The sequence below is a fragment of the Ilyonectria robusta genome (genome assembly GCF_021365365.1).
Source record: "Ilyonectria robusta strain PMI_751 chromosome Unknown BGZ61scaffold_7, whole genome shotgun sequence".
NCBI lineage: Eukaryota > Fungi > Ascomycota > Sordariomycetes > Hypocreales > Nectriaceae > Ilyonectria > Ilyonectria robusta.
This window is the reverse complement of record NW_025764441.1, coordinates 135,556-159,632: the sequence shown is the minus strand read 5'-3', so window position 1 is coordinate 159,632 and position 24,077 is coordinate 135,556. Positions and strand designations below refer to the sequence as shown.

General features: G+C 53.9%; 10 protein-coding genes across 10 annotated transcripts; 7 read left to right on the top strand and 3 right to left on the bottom strand.

The window, feature by feature from the left end:
- Positions 1-25: 25 nt before the first annotated feature.
- On the bottom strand, positions 26-2,863 carry BGZ61DRAFT_516455 (uncharacterized protein). The gene is made up of 3 exons (XM_046252289.1): positions 2,073-2,863; positions 424-2,011; positions 26-363 (listed from the first exon to the last, which is right to left on the bottom strand). The coding sequence occupies exons 1-3, from the start codon at positions 2,497-2,499 to the stop codon at positions 261-263; spliced, it is 2,118 nt and encodes a 705-aa protein (XP_046105818.1). The 5' UTR covers positions 2,500-2,863; the 3' UTR covers positions 26-260.
- A 45-nt stretch (positions 2,864-2,908) lies between these two features.
- On the top strand, positions 2,909-3,450 carry BGZ61DRAFT_448522 (uncharacterized protein). The gene is made up of 2 exons (XM_046245489.1): positions 2,909-3,102; positions 3,261-3,450. The coding sequence occupies exons 1-2, from the start codon at positions 2,921-2,923 to the stop codon at positions 3,268-3,270; spliced, it is 192 nt and encodes a 63-aa protein (XP_046105817.1). The 5' UTR covers positions 2,909-2,920; the 3' UTR covers positions 3,271-3,450.
- A 2,960-nt stretch (positions 3,451-6,410) lies between these two features.
- Positions 6,411-7,378, top strand: BGZ61DRAFT_206846 (uncharacterized protein). Its single transcript, XM_046237967.1, has 2 exons — positions 6,411-6,681; positions 6,826-7,378. Exons 1-2 carry the CDS (start codon positions 6,600-6,602, stop codon positions 7,242-7,244), a joined length of 501 nt encoding a protein of 166 aa, XP_046105816.1. The 5' UTR covers positions 6,411-6,599; the 3' UTR covers positions 7,245-7,378.
- Positions 7,379-8,669: 1,291 nt separating this feature from the next.
- BGZ61DRAFT_448513 (uncharacterized protein) lies at positions 8,670-10,833 on the top strand. Its single transcript, XM_046245488.1, has 7 exons — positions 8,670-8,877; positions 9,013-9,067; positions 9,174-9,257; positions 9,311-9,670; positions 9,741-10,339; positions 10,390-10,453; positions 10,518-10,833. The coding sequence occupies exons 1-7, from the start codon at positions 8,831-8,833 to the stop codon at positions 10,632-10,634; spliced, it is 1,326 nt and encodes a 441-aa protein (XP_046105815.1). The 5' UTR covers positions 8,670-8,830; the 3' UTR covers positions 10,635-10,833.
- Positions 10,834-11,109: 276 nt separating this feature from the next.
- Positions 11,110-12,032, top strand: BGZ61DRAFT_530820 (uncharacterized protein; the record flags this gene model as incomplete). The annotated part of the gene is made up of 3 exons (XM_046253615.1): positions 11,110-11,551; positions 11,671-11,763; positions 11,821-12,032. The coding sequence occupies 3 exons, from the start codon at positions 11,110-11,112 to the stop codon at positions 12,030-12,032; spliced, it is 747 nt and encodes a 248-aa protein (XP_046105814.1).
- Positions 12,033-12,469: 437 nt separating this feature from the next.
- On the bottom strand, positions 12,470-13,567 carry BGZ61DRAFT_530819 (uncharacterized protein; the record flags this gene model as incomplete). The annotated part of the gene is made up of 3 exons (XM_046253614.1): positions 12,470-12,507; positions 12,567-13,351; positions 13,470-13,567. The coding sequence occupies 3 exons, from the start codon at positions 13,565-13,567 to the stop codon at positions 12,470-12,472; spliced, it is 921 nt and encodes a 306-aa protein (XP_046105813.1).
- A 1,445-nt stretch (positions 13,568-15,012) lies between these two features.
- Positions 15,013-16,439, bottom strand: BGZ61DRAFT_348476 (bacterial low temperature requirement A protein-domain-containing protein; the record flags this gene model as incomplete). The annotated part of the gene is made up of 2 exons (XM_046240063.1): positions 15,013-16,193; positions 16,286-16,439. 2 exons carry the CDS (start codon positions 16,437-16,439, stop codon positions 15,013-15,015), a joined length of 1,335 nt encoding a protein of 444 aa, XP_046105812.1.
- Positions 16,440-18,101: 1,662 nt separating this feature from the next.
- BGZ61DRAFT_476266 (uncharacterized protein) lies at positions 18,102-18,717 on the top strand (the record flags this gene model as incomplete). Its single annotated transcript, XM_046248785.1, has 3 exons — positions 18,102-18,309; positions 18,359-18,506; positions 18,558-18,717. 3 exons carry the CDS (start codon positions 18,102-18,104, stop codon positions 18,715-18,717), a joined length of 516 nt encoding a protein of 171 aa, XP_046105811.1.
- Positions 18,718-20,204: 1,487 nt separating this feature from the next.
- BGZ61DRAFT_448501 (NmrA-like family protein) lies at positions 20,205-21,367 on the top strand. Its single transcript, XM_046245487.1, has 2 exons — positions 20,205-20,277; positions 20,336-21,367. Exons 1-2 carry the CDS (start codon positions 20,245-20,247, stop codon positions 21,203-21,205), a joined length of 903 nt encoding a protein of 300 aa, XP_046105810.1. The 5' UTR covers positions 20,205-20,244; the 3' UTR covers positions 21,206-21,367.
- An 811-nt stretch (positions 21,368-22,178) lies between these two features.
- Positions 22,179-24,041, top strand: BGZ61DRAFT_586976 (uncharacterized protein; the record flags this gene model as incomplete). Its single annotated transcript, XM_046256466.1, has 4 exons — positions 22,179-22,865; positions 23,180-23,322; positions 23,377-23,665; positions 23,719-24,041. The coding sequence occupies 4 exons, from the start codon at positions 22,179-22,181 to the stop codon at positions 23,917-23,919; spliced, it is 1,320 nt and encodes a 439-aa protein (XP_046105809.1). The 3' UTR covers positions 23,920-24,041.
- Positions 24,042-24,077: the final 36 nt, after the last annotated feature.

The following is a 24,077-nucleotide window of genomic DNA, read 5'->3' as shown; positions in this document are numbered from 1 at the left end:
CTAACATTCTTTCTTCCACTATTATCTGTCTTCTTTTTATTAAAGCAAAGAGCTTCTTAACATATTTAAATTCTTAAAAAGTGGCTGCTATTGTCACTTGAGGAACAAAGAAATGCGCACGAATTACTTTCATATGCTATCAATGATAAACACCTGATGGCTTGCATCATCTCAGGTTGTAAACCCACACACCAGTCTTTGACTCCAACGCCGATATCGATATGCCTTATCTTTAACAAGCCTTAGTCTTACAGCTTAGCTTACAGCTTGGCCTTGCTGGATTCTTCAGCAGCAAGCTCCTCATACATGCGGTCGATATGCCCCCGGAACGCCTTGGCTGTCTGAGGTCGCTTGAGCTTGAGTCTATTAACTCTGTTAGTCTATAATCACTTCAAAAAGTTGTAGAATCGTAATTATACGTACGTAGGTGTAAACAGTCCGTTGTCAATAGTGAAAGGATCCACCTCCAGATGGACATGGCGCACTTTTTCGAAGCTGTTAAACTTGTGCTTGCGAGCGATAGTGTCTAGCTGCTTGAGGAACTTCTCCTTGACCTTAGGATGGTTCGCGGCAGTTTTGACAGCGGACACATCGCTGGCAGTGATACTCTCTTGTAGGATCTTGCTGGCAAATGGAGCAAAGTGCTCCACATCAATGCCAAAAACACCTACAAGAGAGGATTGGGTACCATCACCGTGGACATATGCCATGTTCACAAGATTGGTAGCTCCCAAGTAGACATTCTCGATGCGCTCAGGAGAGATATACTCGCCCTGTGATAGCTTGAGAACATTCTTCTTGCGATCAACAATCTTGAAACGACCCATCTTGTCAACTTCGGCGATATCACCGCTGTGGAACCATCCGTCGGCATCAAGACTCTTTTTAGTCTCCTCTTCATTCTTGTAATACTCGCGGAAAATGGCGGGGCCACGAAGTAAGAGCTCGCCACGGGGGTTAGGCTTGTCATGTACCGTGTACTCGAACTCGGGGCACGACTCAAGGCAGACCTCCATACAAGCCATTGGGGGACCGATGTTGCCAAGGCTGAAGTCACCACGAGCCTGAATCGTTCCAACGGCATACGACTCGGTCATGCCAAAGCCCTGAGCAAAGTGGTTGGCAAAGGCAGCACGGAGGAAGTCCTGGACATCGGGGTCAAGCTGGGCGCTTCCGCTAACCATGCTGTGGGCTCTCTCAAGGCCCACAGCGGCCTTGACCTTGGGAGTCCAGATCCTATCGTACAAAAAGTGCGAGTTGGAGGCCTTGCCCGGTGCGGCTCGCATGTTGGCCTTTTTGGTGTTGATGATGTGCCTCGAGAGCGCACCTCGAGTACCGTCTGCCTTGATGGTGGCAGTCTGAATGGCCGAGCTGAAGCGGTTGAAGAGGCGAGGGACGGAGATGAAGCCGGTGGGCCGAAGGATCTTCATGTCATCTACCAAGCCAAGGATGTCTCCCCGGAAGAAGCCAACAGCAGCACCCTCGGTCAGGGCAATTTGATCGATGAGACGGCCGTAGATGTGGGCCAATGGGAGATAGGATATGTGGACATCCTTAGGGCCAACGTTGCCGTTAACTCGGCCAGCCGAAATGGCAGCAACTGCGTTTCGGTGTGTGATGAGGACACCCTTGGGGGGGCCTGTGGTGCCGGAGGTGTAGTTGATGGTGGTGACGTCCTCAGCGGTCGGGGCCCTTGGGGCACGTCCTGACCGGGCACCAATCTCCTCGACCTGGGCCATGGAGTAAATCTGGATGCCATGGTTCGAGGCGATTTCGTTCAAGACAGAGGCTTTGGTGTGGGAAGCCAGCTCGCCGTGGTCGAGAGGGTCGACGGAAACGATGAGCTTGAGACTAGGCAGGCGCGGCGACATTTTAAGGAGGACCGGGATATGGGGCAGCGAGCAGACGACGCAGGCAACTTCAGCATGATTGATGATGTATTCGGTGGCATCGGGACCAAGGGTTTCGTAGAGGGAGACTGAGTAGAGCGCTTGTGAAGCTAGGCCGAGATCTGTAGATGGTGACGACCTGGTTAGCTTACGGAACTGGTTGAGACGGATTGGCTTACATACCGGTGATCTGCCATTCGGCGCGGTTTGGGGACCAGAGACCGACACCATACTTGTCAGGGGTGTAATTGATGCGCTGGTGAATCTCGACGATACCAGCACCAAAGTTCTTCCTCCGGACGTCGACCTCGGCGTAGCTCAACCAGTCGTACTTGTCCTCCCAAGCCTGGGTGGCGGGGTTCCAGTGACGGGTGCCGAGACACCTGGCACTGGGCCACTTCTTGGAGCTCTTGTCAAAGAGATCATGGGTGGTCTGGGTCTCGGGGTCGATTGAGGTCAGCAAGGGCTCATCGCGGACAGCCCAGTGACGGTAGACGGCGCTGCGATTGGGACGCTCTGAGCCTGGGATGGGGAGGCCGTAGGGGGTGCCCGGTGGAGGTGGAGTGGACAGTTTCTTGTAGTAGGCTACGGGGTCTCTTTCGGGCGCCATGATGCCAGTGGTCTTGGAAAGTCTAGAGGTCTAGGAGTGGCAGGCGAAAGATGGTGATGATGCAGTTTGGTCAGACAGGACGCCGGGGGGAGGTCGCTTGGAGTCCCGATTCGCTGGGAGTGGACGCGAGTTGGCAGGGTAAACACAGATTACACGGGGGCGATCTGGCGAAAAGGGATAAAAGACCCAAGAATGAAGATGGGATGCACAGGGAACCTCGAGCCTCGTGCCTTCCTTTTGAGGATGGGCGGGAGGATTGGAGCTGCAGCGGAGTACGGAAGGAGCGACCGAGGGGGGACGACTCTGACGAGGGGCGACGAGTAGTGACGAGAGAATTGTTAAGGCAGCGCGAAACGGAAAAGAGGCGGCGCGTGGATTGGTTTTTGACTTGGCTCATCTTGGAAGGCTTGGTAAGGTTGACATGGGCAGCGCGACAACACCAGGACCGAGGCGGCCCCGTGCCTCGGCAGCCCCAGATTTGTTGGCGTCAGTAGCGTCACTGCCGCACGCCTGGGGCCTCTGGGGGCTGCCACATGGGGGGAGTTGGGCGAGATGGAGTGCTGCGGATTGGCTGCAGGCGCATTGGAGGCCGGAACGGGGTCCCTATTCAGTGGCCGTGAGCCGAGGCCGCGATGCCACAGACGACGGAAGCTGGGGTAGCGAACAAGGCATGGCCTTCACAGGTCGGGGGTCATCATCTGAAGCTGCTTCTGCTCCGAAGCACAGGAGGAGATGAGGAGATGGGCCGAGGAGAGACCCACCGGGGGTTGAGAGGGATCACCTGTGGAGGACGTGCTGTGGCGATCTTCTGGCGGACGGGCCTAGCTTTTTTGCTTCTGTGGTTGCACGGGCGCGTTATAGGCCTGGAGGGCACCTGGAAAATGCGAGAAGCTGAAAAGGAATCTTGGAAGGTGGCCAGCCAACTCAGCACATGGCGTCCATAGATTTGATGTTGCGAGGTGAGAAACATGCAAGCCAAGATCAAGGGAGATGGATGCGGGGTCAGCCCCTGCTCTTCTGTGCCCCAGGCCTTTGATCTTAGTTGCTCCAGAGTCCAGTGCTTGTGTGGTTCGGTGCTCCGAAGCAAAATATGACCTGGAGAATCAGTGAGTCCCCCTGTGGATCATCCTGCACCCGCACAGCAACTCTTGGAGAACCTCCACATGGGAGCAAAACAAGGTCAACAGCCATCCAACCGTGTTTCCCATGTGCCATGTCACATCCTGCGCCTCTTTGCCTCTGTTCCGACGTGAGGTCATTCAAACAATGGGCGCTAGTGCCTGCAGCAGCCCCGGAGTGGAGCGTGGAAGCTCCCCCAGATATCGCCGAGCCCCAATCCCATCCCGCGATATCCGATTTTAAGGATCTGACCAACCCATTCTGAGCGTTTTCTCGGTCTGTTCCCCATCCATCAATCACACGCGCCTCGCTGAGTCGCGGGTTTCGGGTGCCCTTCGGTTGCATGTGAAGATGGCTTACCATGGGCTGTGTCTGCTTGGCTGCTGCTTTTCTAGCCTAGGAAGATAGGTCCTCAACTACGTAAGTTACTTACTACGACCTGCGCCTCGGACGGACAGCAGCTGACCACACGCTCGGGTTTGACTGCTGACCCCTTCTGCCCGGATATCGCCAACATACGACGTCATCCAGATTCTACATGGTACTTCTTCTTTGGTGTACCTGGTCGTATTATCGCCATCATCACGGGCGCATCCACATCCATCACACTCATTTCGCCATCCGTCCAACATGCTGATACACGACACATTAGCTTTCGGTCATCACGGACTTCTAAACCTCCGGACATGGGAATACCCCTTTCCACCTCCGGCTTTCTTTCGTCTCTAATTGCTTACTGTGTGCTTTCTCGTTAGATCCAGTCTCTTGATTCAGTTCCATCGATCTTCAAGATACCCGTGGCCGCCCCCCTGCCCGCTGGCCGATACACATTCTTTTCGCAGATTCCCAATTTCCTGTACCTCTCACAATCAACGCCACGTTACACTTCGTACCGCCACTCTGTGATACATCCAATGCACGAAATCAACGAGGTCACAGATTGAACGCCGGCACTCTGTCTCTGTGCAACATGGACTTTTCTTATTTCTTCGCCGAGCAAACCTTTTCTTGACCCTGCTTGCGGAGCTATGCGATGTGACCGCCCTCCATGGCCGGGGTAGTGGCAAGGCCGCAATGTCACTGGAATCGATTGATACGCGAGGTTGGATGAAGCAAAACGAAACACTACGAAGTATTCACTCACTCTTTCATTTCGCCTCTACCAGTCAGTGACGCCAGGGGAGAAAATGTTTGCCAGTGCAAACCATTCAAATCAGCCCAGGCTGGCCGACTTTCCATCGGCAGGCGAGCCATCCGCTCCGCCGTCTCTCTCACTTTGTCGGTGATCATCTCTCAGGCACTCTGATCGGCCAGTGGCTGCCCAACAACGGCCAATTCGTCTCTTACATAGTGCGTGTTCGGGACTAAAGGCAGCCACGCTGAGTGCAGATCACCGCGAAATTGCCTTGGAAGGCTCAGCGGGCGATCTTTTTGACAATGCATCAGCGCCAACCACCAAAGGAAAAGACTCTAGACACCAACGGCTACCTACCTACCCGGCTCTGTTCTGGCTCTTTGTCGCCGTTGAAATGCGAGCATGCCAGATGCCTCCCTCTGGCTGATGGTATGCGCACCATTATTGGCTCAACAGGAACTGGCTTTCCAGGCGTGTTGGCCGCGAGCGAGTGAGTCTCAACCAGCTCCACCGTCATGCTGACCGCATTCCGATTGTTCCTCCCGAACCCCATCAATCTCCCGCCGCTCACAGCGTACAAGGATGGGTGGGATCCTGAATTGGGTCGATGAATCAATGGATCAATAAGGACCCATAGTTGATGCGCGGGAATGAGGGGCACGGCCCAGATCCAAACCACTGGCCAACGACCGACGGCCGGTTCGCAAACTCACCCACACCAGGTCACGGCGCGCGGACACAACGGGGATGCCCTCGTCAAGATGCCGTCACTCGTTCGTAAAACAAAAACAAAATCACGCTCTACCGCACGGATCCCACCCGCTTCTTTTCCTGCTCGTGCGCCGTGCACCGCGTGATCGTGTGCCAAATGAGCGCACCCTGAAGAATCCCATTCCTTGCCTGCCCAGTCGTCGCATCTTCGGCACTGATGCGGCTCGTTCGGTGTGTCCACGGCATTGGCCCGGCCCTGGCGCCCGTGTGAGGCGTTCGATGCATGGCGCACAACCACAACCCACAGCCCGCAACCCGCAACCTGCATCCGCAGCCCAATAACATCGTCGGCCTAGTTCGCGAATCCTCGGTGCCTTGCAGCAACGTGGCCCGCGTCGGAGAAATGCCATGGAGGCGAGAAGAGGCCCTGCGCAACTGTCGGCCCGAGAGCCCACTTCCCACCTGGAATCCCACCTTGAAGCCCACAACACCCAGAAACGGCCCGCGCATTGACAGAGGCCCGCCCCTGGAACAGGGCCGTTTCACTTTGAGGTCCCGTCTCAGGCGGAACTCGACAGTCGAGACACGACACGCCGGCGTTCGTGTCAGAGTAATCCCCCAAATTGGCCCGTCGCCCCCTCCAAGGAAAATCAAGGGAAAATCCGACGAGAAAACCGTCATGCTCTGCCCCTGCCCTTGAGCGGGCCCATCCATGCCCATCCGTGATCGACGTTCCTCTGTTCCTAAAAACGGCATCAATTTGACTCCCTGACCCGCTAGTCTTTCTTATTTTCCTTGTCTTTCTTGCCCATTGCTGCTCTCTCCCCCTTGGATGCGCCCGCCGTACTTCAGACAAGCCTGCATGCCCACAAGAGTACAAGAGCAGTACACCCCCACATCGCCCGGGACTTGTCTTGCCCGCCAGCCCTGGGAATTGTTATATACATTCCCTCCCACGTTTCCACTTCTCCCGAGATCTTTCCTTTCTTTCTGGGGCTAAACGCTGATTTTATCCCTTGGACCGTTCACCTTGCTTTCCTCTCCTTACCCGCCACTTGCCTCTCGCCGCCGCGTGATTTGGTTTCTTTCGGGTTTCATCTAACAACTTCCCGTGCCATCTGCCCATTTGCCCACCATGGCCAAATTCGCCGCTGTTCCTATCCTACGAGGGTTGCAGCTCGCCATGGCTCTGACGAGTCTTGGCCTCAGCGCAAAAGGTATGTCGTCGCAATCTCTTGCTCCCCAAGTCCTGCGTAACTGTAGTCTTTGGGCTTCGGAAATACGTGTGAGGACTGCCGCGGGGGGGGGGGACTCGTCTCTAACTGGATGTTCGTTCACCTTACTGACCATGGGGTCTGTAGTTGTCAACTGGTACATGATGGGAAGCCGAACCTCATCGCCAGAGGCATTCGTCTTCCTCATCTTCACCTCTCTCTTCTCCCTTTTCTCTCTCGTCTACCTCGTGGTGGTACCTCGATTCGCCCCTCGATTCGCCCAGCCCTATGCCTCGATCGCGGTGGACATGACCAACACGGCCTTGTACTTTGCTGGATTCATTGCGCTGGCCGTCTTCATGACCAACCTTACCTTCTGCCGCGGTACCGTCTGTGCCGTGGGTCGAGCCGACGCCGTCTTCGCTGCTGCGCAGTTCACGGTCTGGATCGCCTCGACCATCCTTATGGCCAAGGACTTGTTTGTGAACAGCAGCAGGGTGCCCAAGGATATCAACCACGAGGATAGCAACCACGAAGATAGCAACCACGAGATGTCGCAAGCGTAACGGACGATGAACGAACCGAGATACGAGACTAGCTGCAGTATACGTGAAACTTTGGAATGGGAAACGATTTTAGGATTGTTGACCATGGGTTGGTTGGCTGGGCGGATAGTCCAGGACAGGACATGACGGGACAGGATGGGATGGGATGGGATAAAGGGAGGGAATAATTCGATGACGGCGTTTTGGTGGGGTTGACGGTGGAAACAGGTCCCATCTAGATGATGGAAGTTGCTATATCAACCCCGACTTTTTGATTTGGAGCGAATATCATTTTGGGATCCGGGCGTTTATTGACGGACGCGACCTGAGTAACCTAACTAGTCCGTAGAGGAAGTTGGCGTAATTGAGCTCGAGGTTGAAATGCCATTGGGAAATGGGGTTACCACGATGACGACACGACGCAACCGTCCGATGCAAAGTTTTAGCGCGCACGAATCGAAAGAGGTCATCGAGAGCGGCCATGTCGTACGAGAACATGTGCCCAGGCACCTTGTCCCATGGGTGTGCCTCGCTCCAAGCTCCAAGCCGTGGCGTCATAGGGGTCGTGCCAGAACGTAGCTATCTCTCTATGGAACCCTACCTATCTCTCTAGGGAACCAACGTATGAGTGAGCTTAGACTTATCCAGTCCCCAACTCTCCGTTCCTGGACGGCATGCCAGCAAAGCCAATTGCACCATTACGCCCAGTCATTGGGTAATGCTCTCGACCGGACGAACTCACTCCTGGGATCATGCCCGCCTGACGATCGCTCCCCACGCTTGTGTGATGCGGGATGCTTCCCACCCATCTCCTCTAGCCCGAGCCATTGCCTGCTTGCCTGCTTCGCGTAACTATTCCCATCCATGCACCACACCCTCTCCGTTTTCGGTCCCTCGTGTTCCCTGCTCCAGCCCCTCCCAAAGCTCCCATTGTCTGCCCCGCAGGTGTAAGCAAGGGGAAACCCAAAAAGAAAAGTGAGCCTCTCGTGCCGTCCCGGGACCAACAGCAAGCCGGGATCGGCCAAGGGCACGTAACGAGAACATCAAAGAAAACACACCCGCAGAGCACATCATGCGGACGTCGGTGTCCTGGCGCTGAGACACCCCCGGCAGCCGACGAGGCATTTAGGCGGGCTGGGCAGCAGCACCGGCTACCGGAGCAGGCGTGATTTGCACCCGCAACGAAGGATGAAGCCATTCCTCCCCTCCCCGCCAGAGAACTAAGAAGCTCGCGGTGCGCCAGCGAATAGGGCGCCCTCGCACCGTGAGTTGTCGCCGATGGCGTGCTCCGCGGCCTTCCCCACAGGCTTGCCCAATGTGGCTTGGGACGGGCTGGTTCGTGGGGCAGTGATGCCACTGAGCAGATGGTGGGCGACAGGTTGACTGCGCCGTGATGTGTGTGGGCGTGGACGTGGGCGTGGGCGTGGGCGTGGGCGTGCTTGAGATGGGTAATAGAAAGGTATAAAGGATCAATGGCGCGATCAGCTGGCTGCTGCCGCGGTTCTCACTCCTCTTCCTTCTCCGTCTCCTCCTTTCCGTCTCACTCGGATTTGCGTTGAAAACAAACAGTTTCCAGCCTTGTTGTTTTCCAGTTCCCATCATCCACCATGGCCGACCAGAGCAAGAACTTCGAGACGCTGCAGCTCCACGCGGGGTACGTTGTGTCCCTTCCCACCACCTCCTTATGGCGGGGCACAAGTCCCCTCCTCTCGCACGCCGATCATGACTACCTACTACCTACCCGACGAGAAGATTGAAATTCAACTGACATTTTTCTCTCGTCTTTTAGAGCTCAGCCAGATCCCACCACAAACTCTCGAGCTGTCCCAATTTACGCGACTACGGTGCGTCCATTCCGTCGCTATTGAGAGCAACCATTTTTCTCGCCCGCCATTCACCACCACAACCCCCCCACGATTGTTCACGAGCTAACAAGAGCCCCAATAATAGTCCTACACCTTCAATGACTCGGCTCACGGCGCTAGGCTGTTTGGCCTCAAGGAGTTCGGCAACATCTACAGCCGTATTATGAACGTGGGTTTGCGACATAAGCTTATGGGAACCCTCAGACGACTAACACGCTCTAGCCAACTGTCGATGTCTTCGAGAAGCGGATAGCTGCCCTGGAGGGTGGTGTTGCTGGCCTCGCCGCCTCTTCCGGCCAGGCGGCCCAGTTCATCACCATCAATGCCCTCGCCCACGCCGGCGACAACATCGTGTCCACCTCCAACCTCTACGGCGGCACCTACAACCAGTTCAAGGTCTTCCTGCCCCGCCTGGGCATTGAGACCAAGTTTGTCAACGGCGACAAGCCCGAGGACATTGGTGCTGCCATTGACGACAAGACTAAGGCTGTCTACGTCGAGAGCATTGGTAACCCCAAGTACAACATCCCTGACCTCGAGGCCATTGCCAAGATTGCTCACGAGAAGGGTGTTCCTCTGGTTGTAAGTTGAATCATCACCGTCATCTGTCAGCTGCGTTTACCCGACCTGAACTAATCCTTTGACGCATTAGGTCGACAACACCTTTGGTGCTGGTGGCTACTTCATCCGACCCATCGACCACGGTGCTGACATCGTCGTCCACTCCGCCACCAAATGGATTGGCGGCCACGGCACTACCATTGGCGGTGTCATCGTCGACTCCGGCAAGTTCGACTGGGGCAAGCACGCTGCCCGCTTCCCCCAGATGAACGAGCCCTCCGACGGCTACCACGGCCTCAAGTTCTGGGACACCTTTGGCCCCATCACCTTCATCATCCGTGCCCGTGTCGAGATTCTCCGTGATATGGGCGCCGCTCTCAACCCCTTTGCCGCCCAGCAGCTCCTTCTCGGAACGGAGACCTTGAGCCTCCGCGCTGAGCGCCATGCCCAGAACGCCCTGGCTCTAGCCAAGTGGCTCGAGAACAGCTCCCATGTCAGCTGGGTCTCGTATCCCGGTCTCGAGAGCCACCCCTACCACGAGACGGCCAAGAAGTACCTCAAGCGCGGTTTCGGCGGTGTCCTCAGCTTCGGAGTCAAGGGCGACGCTGCAGCTGGCAGCACAGTTGTCGATGGCTTCAAGCTTATCTCTAACCTTGCCAACGTCGGTGATGCCAAGACCTTGGCTATCCAGTAAGTTGCAACCCGTTTGATGAAATGCGTTCAGATACTGACTTTGAAAGCCCCTGGACTACCACCCACGAGCAGCTCTCTGATGAAGAGAAGCTTAGCTCTGGTGTGACTGAGGTAAGCTGACCTGACCTGACTTTGCAGTAGCCTCCCGAGACCACGCTAACCCAAGCTTCCGCAGGACCTTATCCGGATCTCGGTCGGCATTGAGCACATTGACGATATCATCGCCGACTTTGAGCAGTCCTTCAAGGCTGCGGCCGGCTCTACCGAGGAGCAGAACGTTGTTGCCGCCTAAGCGTGGTGGATTGCAAGGCGCTGTCGAGACGGAGAGGAGTGACCGGATTCTCTTGATGAATGAATACCCCGCTGGGAAAACCCTTGTAGTTCAATTGAAAGCGTGTTTGTTTCCCATTAATTTCTCCGTCGTAAATATTTGTGATTTAGGTCTACGGCTTCTGCTGGCGTATATAATAATCATCTGTGCTGCTTGTTCATGACTTTGAATGCTGTGTTATTGAAGATGCATGTGAATGTGGGCCTTGCCTTGCCGTATGGGGAAGCAGATGAGGCTGAAGGCGTTCAAGCCTGGGGCTCCAGCCACGCCCGTAAAGCCGCCTTGATTGGCCCACTTGGTCTTCTACGAAATCCCCACCACAGATTGTGGCAACCTCACCACATCGCTTCAAGCCAACGGAACAACCATCGTCACCACTCTCCATCGACTCGCCGCCCTCCGTGTGTATTTCTCCTCCACCACAAACCCGCACACAATGCGCGTCACCACCCCCGCAGACGCCCTGCTGGGCCTCCTCACGCTCCTCCTGCTCCCCGCCGCCGCATCCGCCGCCTCGCTGACGCTGTACCTCCCCGCGAAGCCGAACCCCTTCTCGCTGCCGGCGACGACGCACGCAACGCTGAGCTCCCTGGGCTCGCAGTTCTCGGCGCCGCTGTCCGCCGCCAACACGTTCGTCTTCCACAACGTCACCGCCGGCTCGTACCTCGTCGACGTGCACTGCCAGACGGACGCGTTCCACCCGCTGCGCATCGACGTTGCCACCGACGACAAGGCCCCCATCCAGGCTTGGGAGACGTACCGCGGGAACGACTGGGCGAACAAGGGCGAGGTTGTGGCGGTGCGCGAGGGGAGTGCGGGGAGGGGCGTTGAGGTTCGAGCGCTGGGATCCAAGTCTTACTTCATGGAGAGGCCAACCTGTGAGTTTGAATCGGTGGGGGCTCTGGGCCTTGCCGGGCTGCTACATGGCGGCATTGCGATGCGACGACCCTTGGCCCTCAATGCGGATTACTTGGAAATTATACTGACAATCTGCTAGTCTCCGTCCTTACTATCCTTAAGAACCCCATGATCCTCATGGGTCTCGTTAGCATGGGTATCTTCATCGGCATGCCCTATCTGATGGAGAACAGTACGCCTAATATTTCCACTTCCCCATCTTCCGTTCTATCAAGCTAACCATGGCCAGTGGACCCCGAGATGCGCGCCGAATTCGAAGCCCAACAGAAGTCGGGCCCCATGAGCACCATGATGGGCGGCGGCCAGGGTGGCGCCGACAACAACCCGCTTGGCAACTTCGACATGGCCGCTTACCTGGCCGGGTCGGGCAAGAAGGACACCGGGAGCGGGAGTGGAAGCGCCAGCGCCAGCACCGGAAAGGGCCAGGGTGTGAGGAGGTGATGTTATGTTTCATCAGAAATAATGAGGTGCTCGAACATTTGTGCGGGTATGAGGGTATATGCATGCATAGAGCTGCGGGCCTCATGATACGTCGTTGTATAGATGTTGAGCTTTAGGAGTTGGCTTTAGCAAGCCACCCTTATATGAGTATATTGAAATGGAACCTGCTCCTTCTACGGGACAAGGAGCAACTCATCCAATTGGTTCTACGAAAACCGCAGTCATCTCGTTATTGACACTCTATCCAAGAGCTCCCGATGCTTGAATCCAGCGTGTACTATCTCCGACCACACAATCTCTCCGATGCATTACTTATCGGCCGTAACATTGAACAGGATTAACCCGACCAAACCCAGCTCTCTCGTCAAGTATATACGATAGTGAACGACATCACCTCTATTCTCATGCTCGCTTCAACTTTATTGAGAACTGAGAAATTACTCGCCGCCGTCAAAGTCACCACCGCCACCATCATCTGGCAGGCATGTTAGCAAGCTGTTGCATCCGCATATGGACATGGGGATGTCGACTTACCGTATCCTTCCTGATACGCTTCCTGTTCATTGTCGTTCATGGCATCCGCGATCAGGACACCACCGAGGACACCGGCACCCAGACCGAGGGCGGCACCTCCGGCCATGCCCATTCCACCGCCACCCTGCTTCTGTGGCCTGCCATATTGCTGTTGGCCGTAGCCGCCATACTGCTGTTGGCCATATTGAGGTTGACCGTATTGCGGTTGGCCGTACTGGCCGTATTGAGGTTGACCATACTGAGGCTGGCCGCCGTAGCCCATCGGGGGACCTTGTCCGGGATAGCCTTGTTGCTGTTGATAGTACTGCTGTTGTTGCTGGGGTGGGTAGCCGCCGTAGCCACCACCGCCGTAGCCACCACCATGTGAGCCTCCTTGAGATGAGGCCATTTGCTTGCCCTTGCCGAGCAGCTTGCCAAGGAAGCCGCCGCCACTCTTGCCTCGATCCCTGGGAGGAAGCTCTGCGGGATAAGAGCCTTGAGCGGGGCTACTTGAGCCGTAGCCGGGAGGGACTTGGGGTCCACCGGGACCGGCTCGGGCGCGAGCATCTTCCTCGGCCTGAAGCCTGGCAGCAAATTTGGCATCCTCATCCTCAGTGTTTGAAGAGCCGCCGCCGGATCTGTTGACTGGGTCGTCGTAGGGGTTGATCTTGACATCGGACGGCGCGGGGCTGTCACTATGTACGTACCCAGGAGGAGGGCCATCTGGGGCGCCGTTACCAGCTGGGTACGCAGGAGCAGTAGGCTTATCCCATTGGGACTGCTTGGTGTGAATGTTTACGTAGAACCTAGAGGGACAAGAGGAAGTCAGCGATGCGATCGATGGGATGCGATACGAGGCGCACGAAAAGGAGCGCGGGCAAATAATCAGATGAGTGAGGGGAAGGATGCAAGGCAAAAACTGACCATTCCTTGTACTGATCATTCCATCGCGCAGTCCATCCCTCGGGAACCACAGGTGCCTTGGGAGGCGGGGGACCGCTTGGAGGAGCGAAATCGTCCATAGATGAGGGGTCGAGAGCGCTGGAGGCTTCGGTTTGCGACGGATGGGTGTCGAATACTGGCGCGACGGGTCGAGATGTCGCAGTAAAGATGAGAGTTGAGGAGAGGCGTCTGCGATTGAAACGAGACGGCTTTAAGGTTGTTGAGAAGAAAGAGGGGTTTCGTGGAGGAGGAGGAGGGACGAGGATAGACAGATGCCGCTTGTCCCGCCGACTAAGGTATTTATTAAGGCCTTTGGGGGGGAAGCGTCGTCACTCGGGCAGTGTTCCTCCCTTGGCGGCCTTCCACCGGGCCACTTGCCACAGCTTGCCATTGCACCTGCCTCGCCCATCCATTGCGTACCCAGGTAGGTAGGTACCCACCGGGAACGGCGCTCCGGGAAGGAGGTCGCTCTGATGCGGCCATGGAGGGTTCAGTTGCCCCTCCCCCAAACCACCACTGACAGCTTGGTACAACGTCAGTGGCACGCTGCGAGCACAGCCCCATGCGTAGCCCACTTTGCCCCTCTTCACTCGATGCCAAGCTCATGATGCGAATACCTGGTTGCAGTGGCCTGGGACTGTAAAGCCACTCATCGATTGGGGTCTGGCAATGCCAAGATCATTCTCGCATGGACACATTCGACCCTTTTTGCAGGAGCCTGCTGCACCTCAATCGCTCACTGCGGACCCGACCCCGCCATTTGTAAAAACCCCAGCCCTGTTCGGCCACTGCTGGATTGCCCGATGCGCGCCGCCCAACGAGTCCCATGCAACTGCCATGGTGCGATGCCCGCTCGGACAGCTTGGATAGTCGGGTTTGAGCAGTGGGCTGCCTCACAATCTGTCTCAGGAATCCCGTCATTCGCTATCGCCACACGGAAGCCGGGAGATCCGCGCCGAAACCAAATGACTCCCCTGGTCTTGTTGGGGGTTCATGCGCCACACTGGACGCGAGTGCGACGGCCGGGAACCCGAACACGCCTAATCGAATTGATTCCATTCTTCTCTTTCAACGGCTGCCGTCGCTTCCATTGTGGCGGTGCATCCTCATGACTCTGCAACAAACGGCACAGCACCGAGTATGGCTACGCTAGAAGTCGCGAGAAGGCCCAGATGATGCCTCTTAGTAGTCGAGGCGCTACTGGATCACATGCGTCACTTCAGCTTGGCAAGGTGCTTAATCAATCTTGGCACAGGCAACTCGGTATTAACAGCCGCCTCATATTAACGTCCGTAGCGAGTAACTACCCAACTACAGTAGCGGGTCGGCGGAATCAGTCCTCTCCCTCTCAGCTCGTCCAAACACCGAAGTAATTGACCCAAGAACAATCATTGACCAAATCTTCTGACTTTAAAATGCAAACAAGGGTATTCGTCTAGTAGCCTGACCTTTTTACTCACACCCTTAGCTCTTTCTATTTCTCATAGCTCCGGAATTACCTGGCTGTCCCCTTCAAGCTTTCGCCTTATCCGTGCAGAGGGGCCTCGGTATCGTCGTCAACTGGAGGATGTCGGTTATTCCAAGGCTCAAACACGCCCGACGTCCGGGAGAGTCCACCGACCGTCTCCCAAACCAACAGGAAGGCAAAGAGACCCATGATGACGAGCATAAGTTGCTCTGCGTTGAGGTGGTCATGTGTCTCGGGGAGGACTATGAGGATGATGGCAACTACCAACCGCATGGCGATCCTTGGAATCTGAGACAGTACCAAGCCGTTTTCGCCATCGACACGGTACAACATGCCATAAATCCACAGGCAGAACATGCCAACTCCCAGGCCTCCACCAAGCAGCCATCGCTGTCCGTCCTCAAGCTGATACTCTCCCGCGGCCACAGCCGCAATGTGGCCTCCGATCAGGAAGGATGCGGAAAGAGGCAGATGCAACAAGAAAAAGCCAAACGCGGTCCACGCGGATCGTCGAATGGGATGAGTGGCTTGGACGCTGCCATCGCCGCTGGCATAGATCCAATTGAGACTGAATGCGATGATGAGGGTGCAGACTGCCTTGACATAGCCTGACGTCAGACCGATCCCCGTCTTCTTGCCGACGATGATGCTGTACACGAATTCGCCGAGGATGATAATGAAGAAAGCAGCCATGCGATCAACTTCGTGCGCGATATCGACGGCCGTGCTGTAGGTGAGCTTGAGCTTTCGCTTAATCCATGGACTGAGCGTCAAGGCCCATGTAATTTCTTGGTAAAAGATGGCGATGGCCACGATAGCGATCTTGGCCCGGAGACTGACGCTTTCGAAAAACAAGGGGATGGTGATCAACAGCCCGACGAACATGAAGCCAGCCAAGAGACGAGCCTGGGTACGGTGCTGGTACGCGGTGATGGATGTGACGAGGAAGGTGCACATGGTGGTGAATCTGGCGACAACGTAGGCGCCAACGGTGGTACGGAGGGCCTCGATATCCTCGTCGGCGGAGTTCGCGTTGTTGGCGTACAGCACCAGGAGGGCCATGACCCAGAGGATGACGAGGCGCTGGAGCAGGTCGTCGGTATAGTACGAGTTCATGATCTCGCGCAGGTCGACCCAGATGTGCCACGCTGGCGCGAAAATGAGCAGGTATTTGACGAGGTGGTCCCCGTCGGGGTGTTCGGCGAGCTCATCACTGAAGTTGGCGACGATGGCGACGTCTTTGGAGGGTGTGTTAGCTGCGATTCCGGGTAATTGGCCCGTCTCAAGGGAGAAGAGAGCTTGGAGAGATTGGGGGAAGAGATAAACTCACAGAGAAGGTCGAGGAACAGCTCAAAGCGACCGGCCTGGCGCTCCTCCTCGCTCTCCTTGCAGAGCTGGTCCTTGTAGAACCATTGCAGAGCTCGGGGCTTCTTGACGACGTAGCAGGCCGGCTTGGCGTGTTCCTGGAGTTCGTTGCAGTTCATCTTGGCGATGCCTTGGGCGCTTGGGACAGAGACCTCAGACGGATGCGCGCACTTGGCAATGGGCTTGGCCGAGCCAGAGAGAGATGCAAGCGCAAACTTGGCGAACTTGGCGCGGAGGAGGGGGAGGGAGAGGCCAGCATTTGAGCTCTCGGAGCACGTCGGTCTAGACGGAGCTGGATGTTGTGTTTTTGCATTTCCACCCGCCTTAGCTCGCGTCCCCCAGCTCCAGCTCCTGAGCTACGGCGGCGCTGGTGGCTGACTGGCCATTACCAACCGATGCGATTCTCTTATGCCCATACGAGTAAGCGAGAAAATCCCCATCGGTGGCCAATCCATGCCGCATCTAGATGGTTTGAGACGCGCTGCTCCAGCCCTGCAACCCACTTCCACCAGCCTAATCGGAGCCGCCATCGCCGCCAGCGGGTCGATTACGTAGGGCCCTGAGACTGTGAGTCCCTGGACCCTCGCTCCGCCGCCCATTTTCCCACCGAGATGCTCCTGCAAGTGTCGATGCAATCATGCTTAACCCCTAAGGTTTTCTCCTAGCCCGTCTTTGTCGTTCCCACCCCGTCGGCCGCCCTGGCTTGGCAGAGGCCGAGCTGTGTTGGTGGCTCTCCACTTACTTACTGGCAGTGACGATTTTGGTAGTCCCCCGCCGAGTCAGCATTATTAAGGCCCCGGTTACCCACCACCACCGCACGAAATGGGCTTCGCGCCGAGAAGTCGCTGGTATTACCGGAGTGATTCTCCGGAGGGCAGCCTGGACGTCGGCAGGTAATCGTCGTTTGTCCGGCATGCTTTACTCCGTAGTCTGTCGCTATTTGGCATAACGAGGACATGATTCAAATATGACTACGAGTCTTTGGCTTGGAGCGAACTCTAACTGGATCTTTCGGCAGAACTCACTTACAAAGCATCTCGTCAAGGCTCCCATCATCAACAAATCCGGCATTCCACCATAGCTCGTACAATGGAATTTCCATTAATGCCGGTCGGAGCTAAAATAACAAGATGGAGCTGGTGCCCCCCGGCATTGAGCTCTCGAATCGCGATTCTGCGAGGTAGCATCGACAATACTCCATACCGAAAGCGACTATGACGCACATGGGTCTACTATTCCTTGACCTCCCCCAATAGTTTGGCTCGGTAACCTGAAGGTGATAGTTGTTGAACCAGAACTAGGATTGAGCAGGCAACCAACGACGCATCCCGACACCTACACCGCTCCAAAACGCACAAGGTCGGAATCTGATAATATGACATACTGCTCCCGCCATTATGATGTGCGAGACTGGTTGTGGCCGCCAGCATGGCCATATTGAGTCCGCGCATACAACCCTCGGTGTCTCAATATGGATAGATGCAATGTTGTGGATATCTTCGAGCAAGTCACCTCGCACGAACATTGCACGTGCGTAAGCGTAGTACATCGGAGGCTAGGGCGTTTCCGCGCAATATCAACTAAACATGGCCTCCTAACCTGAATAACTGAGAGATCGACGTCCATGATCCTCCCGTTCCGTGCCGCCACACCCGGGTTCCCAGAGGTGGTGCAGCGACGGTGCAGGGAAGGTTGCCTATAAAGGTACCCGACCCTGATTCATAACTCAGTGTGAACGAGCATACAAACTTTTTAGATATTCAATACCTGCCCTCTACAAAATGAGGCCCGCCGCACTTTTCCTGTTTGCTGCTGTCGCGGCTTGCTCGCCAACTGTCTATTTGATTCGTCACGGCGAAAAGCCGGACGATGATGATATTACTGGACTGAGCACCGAAGGAAAGGAGCGAGCGCAGTGTCTTCGAAGCGTGTTTGGCGCAAGCTCTTCGTACAATATCGGGTACATCATGGCTCAGGCATACAAATCTGGTAAGGAGTTCTTGGCTTGTCCCAATACTGCCGTGTCTAACGAGACTAGATGGGTCGAGGCAACGCCCTTACGATACTATCCTGCCTCTTGCTAAGGATCTCGGTCTCACCGTCGACACATCTTGCGATCGGGACGACAGCGACTGTGTTGTAGATGCCGTGAACGACTACTCCGGAAGTGGCAACATTCTGATTTGGTATGTTCAAGTCGTCGAGTCGATGGGCCTTTAGCTAATCATTACTTTCAGCTGGGAACATAAGCGCCTGAACAACATTGCGGAGGAACTGGGTGCCGACGATGTGGATAACTACCCCAGTGGCAGATTTGATATTATCTGGACAGATCCATATCCTTACGCGGAGGTTACATCGACCACCTCAGAGAATTGCCCTGGTCTGGATAATTAGACGGAACATGAGTCTCAATTAGGGGATAAAATCATTGATGGTTGTATATACTGAGCTTCATTATTCGCACGAACTTGTTCAACTTAGACATGTCCTGGTACTCAATCACCGATTTTTCGATATGTTAAGTTGTACCAACGGTCCGACAGAGATAGTGCGGATACAAATCATCACTGTTAGCATGCTCCATCCCGAGAATAGAGAGACGTGCGTACCAATGTCAAGTGCCAAGAAAGGGGACGCAACTGCCCTCATCATACTCTGTCCACGACCGTGACCTAATTACACAGCCTATTCTCCCCAACAGTCCTGAATAAGGTAATTAATCACTTGTGGAAAATGCTAACGAATGTGGGAGTCTAGACCCTGTTGAATTCGTCCTTTAGTGCCGTTATTTAGTAAGTGAGTCGTATCTACCCCATAGCGTGTGAGTAGAACACAGTGCACGCTTGATATAATACAACAATAACTACACATATAAAATTTAAACAAAAATAAACAAGTTTTATTAAGAATTTTATTAATAGATTTAAACCGCTACTTCATATAATTCGCAACATATTGGGAACCGTGAGGTTGACCAAGTCAGTTACGGATGGGGCACAAATTTAGGTCAACCCACTACGTAAAAAGAGACCCAAAAACACCAAAAAAAACATACAACAGCAGGGATTCGCTGGTCGTCACCGACCCAACTACTAGTCCGCCGGTCGCCAGCTTATCTAGGGGAGAGCGGACGGGATCCCGAGTTTTCTAGCGCCTATGGTCGTATGTGCTGGTTTGGTCCGCAACGTGCAACTTTATTCCTGTGGTGTTCCTAACGTATCTTCATGCCAATGGGATAACCCAAGACAGAACATCCTATTTACTTGTGAAATTAAAGACTAGTAGGACAGGAGGTCCAACAACTGAATCCGCCCCTTAACTTGAGGGCCTAGGGTATAGTACTTTCCACTCACTTTTATATACACAATCGTATACTCAAAATCACCCCAATCAAAAGAAACACACTGTTATCAAATTATCGAAGGACTTGGAGAAATAGATTCTAAGAAGTTGGGCGCTATATGGATTGCCGTCTATTGAGCCAGGCTATCAAGATAAGTCGTCCTCTAGGCCAACCATCTCTAAGCTCCCTTTCCATAGCCTCTGCTCTGTAGGGGGGTCAAATGCTGCTTCCGAGTGACCCGGGCATACAGAACACTCTACACTGCTGCACGTCTCAGAAGCTTTGAGCTAGTACCGGAATGTGCGGCACTTGCTCCTGGAATATGCCGTTGTTGTCCCAAGCTCAGTCAATATGCGGATGCAATTTACATCCGCTTTGTGACCAAGCGGGGGATTACGAACGCCCCCCCAAAAAACATCCGCTATGGCTGATGTAAACTACAAGCGGGGTATTTGATGTGGATCCATTGTGTGATACGAAGTTATATAAATGGGAAGTTCGTCGGACTTCTTCAAATCCTTCTGTCAGACACAGTCCACACCATCATTCTACTATCACGAGAACAAGAAACCGACAAAATGAGCGCCATAAACAAAGTTGTACTTATCGGGGTGAGTTGAGCTCGCAATATTATAAGTGGCTATCACTAATTACCATCTTGCCATGCAGAAAGGATTCCTCGGATCTGCAATCCTCGAGCAGCTCATCGACGGAGGCTTTGCCGTAACCGTTTTCACTCGTGATAAAAAGTCAATCCAAGGAGTTCCAGCCGGGGCTGAAGTTGCCGAGGTCGACTATGCTTCTGCTGCCAGCCTTGAGAATGCTCTTCGTGGCCAGGATGTCGCCATTTCCACCGTGGCTGGACATGCCTTGGGTGGCCAAAAGCTGATCATCGACGCATGCATCAAAGCCGGAGTCAAGCGATATATCCCGTGTGATTGGGGTTCGCTCTCCACCGATCCCGTAGCCAAACAACTTGCTGTGTATGCTCCGCAAGTGGCAACTCAGGAGTACCTGAGAGAAAAGGCTGAATTAGGCGAATTGGAGTACACCATCATCGCCACTGGTGTTTTCCTCGATCTCGTCTTCATGACACCCACGCTTGTTGACTTCGAAGCCCACACCGCCCTCATTTATGACAACGGGATACACCCGTTCAGCACAAGCAGCTTGGCTAGCATTGGCAAAGCGGTTGTGGGAGCTTTGAAGAAGGCGAAAGACACGAAGAATTCTGTGTTGTATATTCACGACACCGTGCTGACCCAGGCCAAATTCATGGCTTTGCTCAAGAAGCACTCACCCAAGGGAGTCGAGTGGACCGAGACTGCAGTCGACGCCGAAGCCGAGCTCCAGAGGTCAACCAAAGCTATCCAAGAGTCGGGAATGGATATGTTCAATATGATAGGGCAGCTCAAGGCCGCCTTTCTTGGAGGCAAATACGGTGCGGCTTACAAGCGTGTTGACAATGAGCTTCTTGGTCTCGGACTCCTTGACGACGAAGGCTTGGAGGCGAAAGTCATTGCCAAGCTTGGGAACTGATGGGCAAATTCGTGATTGAGGGTTGAATGCTAGACTCAATTAGGACAATTATATCAGCATCATTCCGTCTGCAGCTTGTGTAATTTCTTTTGAAGGAGTCAAACTCTACGGCAATGTGTTTGAGTGCGGATACAAATTGCATCCGCAAAACTAGAGAAAAGCGGTCAGTCCACTTCTAGCCAAGCGAACCAATCATCATCAACACCACTTCAAAGTTAGCTGGATTAGAACGTCAGATTAGTCAGTTTGGAATCAACTAATAAGAATGTCCCACCCCAATAAGTGCCTTCAATAACGACGGAGCGTTTCTGGCGCTGCCTAACATCACATCCAACTTTGCTTGTAGCCATTTTCGCGAGATGCCGAAAGAGCCAGGTTCAGCTAATAAACGCATTTCAAATGTCAGTCCCTCACCCGAATTGTACAATCTCCCTTACGGCGGAGATGATCAAAGGGGCGTGTACACTGACAGCAGCAGGCATGTCTCCCCTGCCAAAAGCGAAGGATTCGATGTGATGGCGGCAAACCCACTTGTTTGTCGTGCGTGACTCGCAAGGCTACATGCCAGTATAGTGTTCGGAAAACACGTGGTCCGGGAAGGACGTAAGTGGTAGAGACGATCTTGGCCGAGCTCGGCGAACACTGACACCGTTTTGCAGCAAAGAATACATCCGAATGCTGGAGAAGAGGCTCCAGAGACTAGAGTCATCAGTTAAACCTGCAGATGAACCTTGCGAGCCTAGCGGATCCCATGTTGATTCTCCGAGTATGTCTGAAACGTTGATTTACACACGGCTTCCCACCCCTGACAACGGATCTAGATAAGCCAGATGTGCCTGAAGAAGGCTCTACTGTCTCCCCCCCAGAGATCGAGATCCCAGCCCCCACCCCACAAACTAGTAGCCTCGAGCCGGCTGTAGAGAAGACAGGGTGTACTGCTCAAAGTGCCCCACCCTTGCCACTCTTGGCTTTTATGTCCAAAGCCACAAGGCTACTCGAACTTGTGAAGGAGTTGATCAACAATGTAAACCCAGAAGGATTCAAAAAGACCATGTTTACTCAGCTCTTCTCAGATCCAAAGGTTTTTAAACTGGTAGGGTTGGTCATTGAAGATATCAACCAAATGTATCCGTTGTTGACTGAAACAACATTACTGGAGCTCCTCGATCAGCAGCACGCATCTGGCTTCGAAGACTCCACGGAAAACCCGAGTCGGTGGGCTGTTTTGAATTCATATCTTGCGATGACCATGCAATGGAAGGCAGATAACAATGGCTTCAGAGACTTTTCGTCTCTCGCATGGGCCTTTTTCAAGAACTCGTTCTCTGTCTTCCCTGAACTGATCATAAGAGGGAACGATGTTTTGGCCTGTCAAGGGCTGCTGTTCATGACAGTGTTTCTGCACGGAAGCGCAGACATGCGAACCGCTTCCCAAATACTTTCTGCAGCAGCTCGACTATCGCAGATCATTGGGTTGAACCGGAAATCATTCCACTCCACCGTCCAACCTTCTGAGAAGGATGCATATTTACAAACTTTCTGGAATATATACATCCTCGACGCCAATGAAGCGATGAAGTCTGGGTTATCTCCCTCCATCGACCACAATGATGTCTGCTTACCGCTCCCAAGTGCGAGGTCACCAGAAGAGCTTGGTGCTGTGAGCTTGTCCGAGACGGGGGAGAAAATAAACGCAACTAGGTACAGAGCAGAACTCGCAATCATCCAATCAAAAATCCAGAGCAAATTGTTCTCTGAAACTGCGCTTCAGTGGGATGTCACAAAGCTCTCCAGCGCTGTGAGAGAGCTCACTAGCGACTTGCAAGCTTGGATAACGAGTTTGCCGTTGGAATTTCGACCGTCTGTTGACATGATTCCATCAACACAGCTGGAATTACCGATCATTATATTGCACTTTGCATACTACAACTGTATCGGGAAAATTGGAGCTATTGCGAGGCGCCTCCAAAATAGCAATGCGCCGAGGTGTTCACCGTCCTCCGTCGTGGATCCTTCGGGGACTCGCTCGAACTTAACCTCACCGCCGAGGATTTGTGCAGCAGCAGCTCGAGCAACAATTCGTTTGCTGCGATCAATGGAATCCCAGCCCTTCACATGTATTTGGTAGCACATCCACGATTCCCTATATGGATCCTCGGCTAACGTGTTAGGCGAATAATATGCTATCCGCTTGCTGCTTCGATCACTCTGCTCGCCGATGTGCTCTCAGATCCAATGGGCCGGAATGCTCATCTTGACCTTGAACTCATCTCTGAGTTTGTTCAGCTGCTAGAAAGACTGCAGGTGACTGAGGTGTGCGATGTCAACGAACTTTTAGCAGGGTGCTCAAAATTCCGTGACATTGCACAGACCTTTGTCCTCCCAAAGGGCAATGTCCCGCCTTTCGAAGAGGTAGCTCATCCAGAGAGCAACAGCACTGTGCCAATGGAGCAAGTAGAGGTATGTATGCATATCATTCTGGGAAATTTATCGTTATTAATTCTTTGCCATAGTCCATGAGAGAGAAATTGAGCCTTCACCATGACCACATGCTACTTGCTCAGGGGCTGATAGGCAATATGCCTCTCCTTTGTGCAGAAGCTTCACATGTCTTTTCGGATATTCTAGACATCCCCCAAGGCTCGAATAGCGAATTTGGACTCTTCGTCCCGAGGCTGCTACAGCCTCAAATGTATAACTTTCAGTTTAGCTAATAGAAGAGAGGCTGTGACGAATGGACTAAGTTAGCTGTGTATTTTGCTTGGTTTATTATCCGAATCTTTGTGCTTTTTGATCAAGATTATGCGGAATTGCTATTTTGTACTTGTGAAAATGGGAACAATCTATGTACATTTACTTCATTCCTTCCTCT

Bases quoted from the DNA above. Each gene is read 5' to 3' on its own strand.
- BGZ61DRAFT_448501 (XM_046245487.1), top strand. From the start codon at position 20,245: ATGAGCGCCATAAACAAAGTTGTACTTATCGGG. The intron at 20,278-20,335 runs GTGAGTTGAGCT...CTTGCCATGCAG, and splicing joins ACAAAGTTGTACTTATCGGG to AAAGGATTCCTCGGATCTGC.
- BGZ61DRAFT_448513 (XM_046245488.1), top strand. From the start codon at position 8,831: ATGGCCGACCAGAGCAAGAACTTCGAGACGCTGCAGCTCCACGCGGG. The intron at 9,258-9,310 runs GTGGGTTTGCGA...AACACGCTCTAG, and splicing joins TCTACAGCCGTATTATGAAC to CCAACTGTCGATGTCTTCGA. The intron at 10,340-10,389 runs GTAAGTTGCAAC...TGACTTTGAAAG, and splicing joins GCCAAGACCTTGGCTATCCA to CCCCTGGACTACCACCCACG.
- BGZ61DRAFT_516455 (XM_046252289.1), bottom strand. From the start codon at position 2,499: ATGGCGCCCGAAAGAGACCCCGTAGCCTACTACAAGAAACTGTCCACT. The intron at 2,012-2,072 runs GTATGTAAGCCA...CACCATCTACAG, and splicing joins CGCCGAATGGCAGATCACCG to ATCTCGGCCTAGCTTCACAA. The intron at 364-423 runs GTACGTATAATT...CAGAGTTAATAG, and splicing joins AACGGACTGTTTACACCTAC to ACTCAAGCTCAAGCGACCTC.
- BGZ61DRAFT_448522 (XM_046245489.1), top strand. From the start codon at position 2,921: ATGGGCAGCGCGACAACACCAGGACCGAGGCGGCCCCGTGCCTCGGCA.
- BGZ61DRAFT_206846 (XM_046237967.1), top strand. From the start codon at position 6,600: ATGGCCAAATTCGCCGCTGTTCCTATCCTACGAGGGTTGCAGCTCGCC. The intron at 6,682-6,825 runs GTATGTCGTCGC...TGGGGTCTGTAG, and splicing joins TCTTGGCCTCAGCGCAAAAG to TTGTCAACTGGTACATGATG.